Source organism: Monodon monoceros, unplaced genomic scaffold (genome assembly GCF_005190385.1).
Source record: "Monodon monoceros isolate NGI ecotype Baffin Bay Population unplaced genomic scaffold, NGI_Narwhal_1 Super_Scaffold_5, whole genome shotgun sequence".
NCBI lineage: Eukaryota > Metazoa > Chordata > Mammalia > Artiodactyla > Monodontidae > Monodon > Monodon monoceros.
Genome location: NW_021703782.1, coordinates 76932676 through 76938444, shown reverse-complemented (window position 1 = coordinate 76938444; position 5769 = coordinate 76932676). Strand labels below are relative to the sequence as shown.

Here is a 5769-nt window from a genome sequence, read left to right as displayed (position 1 = left end):
TCACCCAATGCTGGCCCATTGTAAGCTCTGCTCCAACTCTGACCTTCTCTCATGTAAGAGCTGAGGACACCCTGCTGTCTCTTTCAGTTGTTTTTCTCTAACACACATATGCTCCCCTATTACACAGCAAGAATGACCGCATACCAGATGCCTGGGACTCTTTTCAAGAAAGCCTGATGTGCTACTTTTGTAATTTGCTGATGACAGAGGGGATATCACATGGAAAAAGCTAATCAGACCTCCCCCCTGGTGAGGTTCATTCTCCTGGGCCTCTCAGCCCACCCAAGGCTGGAGAAAACGTTCTTTGTGCTCATCCTGCTCATGTACCTGGTGACCCTGCTGGGCAACGAGGTCCTCATCCTGGTGACCATCCTGGACTCCCGCCTACACAAGCCCATGTACTTCTTCCTGAGGAACCTCTCCTTCCTGGACATCTGCTACACAACCTCCTCAGTCTCTCTGGTCCTGGATGGCTTCCTGGCCCCCCAGGAAACCATCTCTTTCTCCACCTGTGCCGTGCAGATGTTCCTCTCCTTTGCCATGGCAGGGACAGAGTGTGTGCTCCTGAGCATGATGGCGTTTGATCGCTACGTGGCCATATGCAACCCCCTTAGATACCCTGGGGTCATGAGCAAGGCTGCCTATGTGCCCATGGCTGCCAGCTCCTGGGCTATTGGTGGTGTTGCTTCTCTGGTACACACATCCTTGGCAATTCAGCTGGCCCTCTGTGGGGACAACATCATCAACCACTTCACCTGTGAGATCTTGGCTGTCCTGAAGTTGGCCTGTGCCGACATCTCCATCAATGTGATCGGTATGGGGGTGACCAATGTGATCTTCCTGGGGCGTCCCAGTTCTGTTCATCTCTGCCTCTTATGTCTTCATCATTGCTACCATCCTGAGGATCCCCTAGGCTGAGGGGAGGAAAAAGGCCTTCTCCACCTGCTCTGCCCACCTCACTATGGTGATAATATTCTATGGGACCTTATTTTTCATGTATGGGAAGCCCAAGTCTAAGGACCCCCTCCTGGGGGTAGACAAAGAGGATCTTTCAGACAAGCTCATCTCCCTCTTCTATGGGGTGGTGACCCCCATGCTCAACCCCATCATCTACAGCCTGAGGAACAAGGATGTGAAGGCCGCTGTGAGGAACCTGGTGAGTCCGAAATCCTTCAGTCAGTGTTGTAGGAGGAGTCTTCTGTGGTTCTCACCCCCATGGAAGAAAGGACTTCAATCATTACAGCTGCCATTCTAAAGCCAAGTCAACTTAACTGGAATGATCTCTTGCCCTTAAGTCCATTTTCAGGGAATGTTTAACTTTTCAGAGCGTATTTCCTGAGTTTTGGCCACATGTCTGACATTCAACAGATGTCAGACAATAAATCCTCTAATTGAATGATGAAGACATTCTGAAAACATGTTAAAACCAAGGAGACAGGGACCATTAGAGCAAGCCTAATGGCCCGTGTTGTGCCTAAACTGCAGAGTTAGTTCAGAGAGGTAAGATGGCTCTCACAGCAGCTTTGCCACCCCTGTTGGAATCACAGGGAGAGTCAGAGGAACAAGGAGGAAGTGGACATTTTCATCTTGGACTTCTGTATATTAGATTGAGTTTGCCTGAAATGCTCAGAAGAGACTAAATTTGCCACATTGAAAGACTTTGGGTGAGAATAACCTATTTTGATTAAATAAATTTCTTTTTTATCTATGATAAAATTGAGGCTATATTTTTCTTGATGCACTGCACATTTTGAAACACTGCTAGTCAATCAAATTAAATTGAAGAAGGAGTAGAGGGTTTGAATTTGACATTTATCACTTAACAGCAATTCCCAATAGAAAAGTTAGTATTCTGTTACATAATAACTCACATTCTGAAAAACAAAAAATAGATGACAGGTAGATAGATAAAGAAAGAAATAGATAGTGGCTAAATATGTTTGAAGACTTTGGGGTGGGGGGTTAAAGTTGCCAGGAATTCTCAGAGCCTTTAATATAGTAATGTACACTGCAAATGTCCAAGAGACATAAAGTCTGTAGTACTTCCTGAGCCTCCATAGTTTAGCACAATAAAACTGGGAAGCATTTCCTTACTTATGACCTTGGGCAGGTTGCTTAACATCTCTCAGCTTATTTCTTCATGTTTTAAAAACCTAACCACTTTATTTTATGTGGATTAGATAAGACACTATAAATAAGTCCTCTGTAAATTGTAAGCAACATAGAAATGTAAGATATTGCTAGAAGTATTATTATGAGTGCTGCACAGTGCTAATGTGCCATGTGGAAGAGAGCAAGATATAGTTCCTATCTAGAACAATAGATACAAAAGATGGATGAGAAATTTGAGATGGCAGTGGATGAACAGAAGCGGTTTTATGGCAAGTTATATTAAATTCTGAGAATACTGGAAAACTAAAAGAGAATTTAGAAAAGGAATCCAATTTTGAGAATATAGTAGATCTTGGAAACTTTTGCTTCAAGTGATATTTACGTTTTCTTATATTTATTAAAAATGAATTGTATAAGACGGGGATGCACATTTTGTTAATAAAATTTCACTGTCTTATGTTAATCAGTCATGTTTCTGATTTCTACTTTGCAACAGCAAAAAAAAAAAAAAAAAGGACTTCCCTGGTGGTGCAGTGGTTAAGAATCTGCCTGCCAATGCAGGGGACACGGGTTCAAGCCCTGGTCCGGGAAGATTCCACATGCCATGGAGTAGCTAAGCCCGTGCACCACAACTACTGAGCCTGCGCTCCAGAGCCTGCGAGCCACAACTACTGAGCCCGCATGCCACAACTACTGAAGCCAGTGCGCCTAGAGTCTACGCTTCCAACAAGAGAAGCCACTGCAATGAGAAGCCCGCACACTGCAACAAAGAGTAACCCCAGCTCGCCACAACTAGAGAAAGCCCGCAGCTTTGAGGACCCAATGCAGCAATGAAGAGCAGCAATGAAGACCCAATGCAGCCAAAAATAAATAAAAAATAAACCTATTAAAAAGAAAAAATCTTGCTATTGCAAACATACAAGAGTGACATCTAGTGGCCATTTAGGCAAACTTCAGACACTTGTGGAGCCGTGCAGCATCATCCTTAGATGAGGCTTCAGAGGTCTTCTTGTTCAACCAGAGCCACATGATGCATGGAGTTCCTCTCCAATATCCCTGACGCCAGTCATCCAGCATCTGCTTGGACACCTCCAGTGACGAAGAATTCAATCCTTCCAGATTCTAGCTGTTTCATTCAGCCCTACTAGCAAATTCTTCCTTGAATTATACGAAAATATATCCTCCTGTAGCCTCTACCTTCCCGTCCTAATTCAGCTTTGTGTCTCCACATGAAATGCACCTAATCCCTTTCCCTCTGACAAATGAAGATAGTTCTTCCCGAGGATATTCCCCTCCAGCCCAAACAGCCCCAGCCCTTCCTCCTGTGCCAAAATCACCCAACATTACCCAACTGGAGGTACCAAACTGTGTCTACAGCATCATCTCGTTTATTCCGGCAACTGAAAGGATGTGATATTTCTGAAAATACCTTGGGAATAATAACACTGCTAAGCTAACTCTATTTCCCCAGGGTAACTGAGATCAGACTGACATTGAGAAACACCGAGAACAAGTCTACCTTCTTAGTAGGCTGTCCTCTACTTTCTTTTCCTCTAATGGCAGCTGTATCCTTTTATATTACAAACTACATGATCCTGATGTAATTATTAAATTAGAAATCACATAAATTGTTTTCTCTAGGAACAATGTCTAACCCTACTCCAACTTCACATTTCTTGCCTTTCAATGTCAGTCACCTTTCTTCTAGCCGACGCTTTCAAAAAGAACAAGATGCATCAACAGGAACAAGAAGAGACAACCAAACTGAGGAAATTTTTCACTGACTTAGGTCATCAGTCTTTCTGAAGAAGTATTGATATGATATCATACAATATAGGAACTCATTCCTAAAATCCCCCAAATGAAAATGACTAGAATGGATAAATTCTTTGGGGGGACAGGAATACTATCACATTATTATACTTATTCAAACAAATGTATTATTTCAACTTTACAGTTCTGGATCTGTGCTTTTTCAGGCTTTTATTTTAGTGACCAAATCCCCAATGAAATCTTTAAGCTGAAACTTCAAATATAAAGTGGATCTGCTTTGGCGGAAGCAGGGCAGGGCTGGGGGCAGAATGGAGGTGGGAGACAGTGGAGGGAGGCGGGTTCCACCTGCTCAGCCTGCCCTTCATCTCACCCTCAGGGGTCCCCCAATCCGGATGGACCACCCAACTCAATTATGATGCATGCCACTGTAGCCAAGAAAATTAAACACTGTAAATATATTTTTGCTCTACTCTCAGAAATAAATGTGAGAATCTGGGGAAAAATTATATTCTAAGAAAATATAAATTACCCAATTAACCATTTAAGATTTAGACAATCTTAAAACACCAACTATCTAAGTAGAAATTGAGAAATTGTCAAAGATTGACCACCTGAACATGTTCTAGACCCAGGGAGTTTCACAGGTGAATGCTATTAAATAAAAGGTTTTAATACTGTTTAAATTATTTCAGAGCATACAGTGAGAAAGATATCTTCCAGATTCCTTTAACCAAGCCAGCATAACAATGATACTGAAACATGAAAAACATGACAAAGAAAGTACAAATGAGAAAACCAGAGACCCATCTCACAAATGTATGTGTCTGTGTATATACATATATTATAGGTATTATACTTTTAAAATGTAAAGGTGGAAAAATTTAAGGATACCTACTGGGATAATTCATCACATTCACAGGTCAAAGGAGGAAAAAATAACCATTTCAATAGTTCCCCTGAAGTTATTTTTTAAAGTTTAACAAATTTAATTCTGAGTTTTATAAAACTTCTAATAAAATAGGAACAGGTGTGTTCCTTAACAAAATTAAAATGTCTCTAATTTTAAAAGTCTGCAACATGCTTAATGATGAATCAGTAGATCAAACCCATTACACTTTAACACTGTTCTGGAAATACCAACCATTGAATTAGAGAACAGAAAGAAATATAGAGTGAAAATAGAAGAAAGTGGGGAATAATTTTATTATTATTGATAACTTATATACTAATAATTTTATACATCGATGAAACAGGAAAATCGATTGAAAAGCAATTTTTATAAAATAGGAGAATTCGGGACTTCCCTGGTGGCGCAGTGGTTGAGAATCCGCCTGCCAGTGCAGGCGACACGGGTTTGAGCCCTGGTTCGGGAAGATCCCATGTGCCGCAGAGCAACTAAGCCGGTGCGCCACAACTGCTGAGCCTGCGCTCTACAGCCCACGAGCCACAACTACTGAAGCCTGTGCACCTTGAGCCTGTGCTCTGCAACAACAGAAGCCACCGTAATGAGAAGTCCACGCACCGCAAGAAAGAGTAGCCCCCGCTCGTCGCAACTAGAGAAAACCCATGCACAGCAACGAAGACCCAAAGCAGCCAAAAATTTTTTAAATGTAAATAAATTAATTTTTTTTAAAAATAGGAGAGGGCTTCCCTGGTGGCGCAATGGTTGAGCGTCCACCTGCCAATGCAGGGGACGTGGGTTCGTGCCCCGGTCCGGGAAGATCCCACATGCCACAGAGCGGCTGGGCCCACGAGCCATGGCCGCTGGGCCTGCGCGTCCAGAGCCTGTGCTCCGCAACGGGAGAGGCCACAACAGTGAGAGGCCCGCGTACTGCAAAAAAAAAAAAAAAAAAAAAGGAGAATTCAATGAAGAAGTTGGTTATG

General features: G+C 42.5%; 1 protein-coding gene across 1 annotated transcript; it reads left to right on the top strand.

Annotated features, from left to right (window-relative positions):
- Positions 1–219: 219 nt before the first annotated feature.
- LOC114884465 (olfactory receptor 2S2-like) lies at positions 220–1255 on the top strand. Its single transcript, XM_029203463.1, is given in 2 exon segments — positions 220–843; positions 845–1255. Coding segments are annotated over 2 exon segments (1035 nt in total).
- Positions 1256–5769: the final 4514 nt, after the last annotated feature.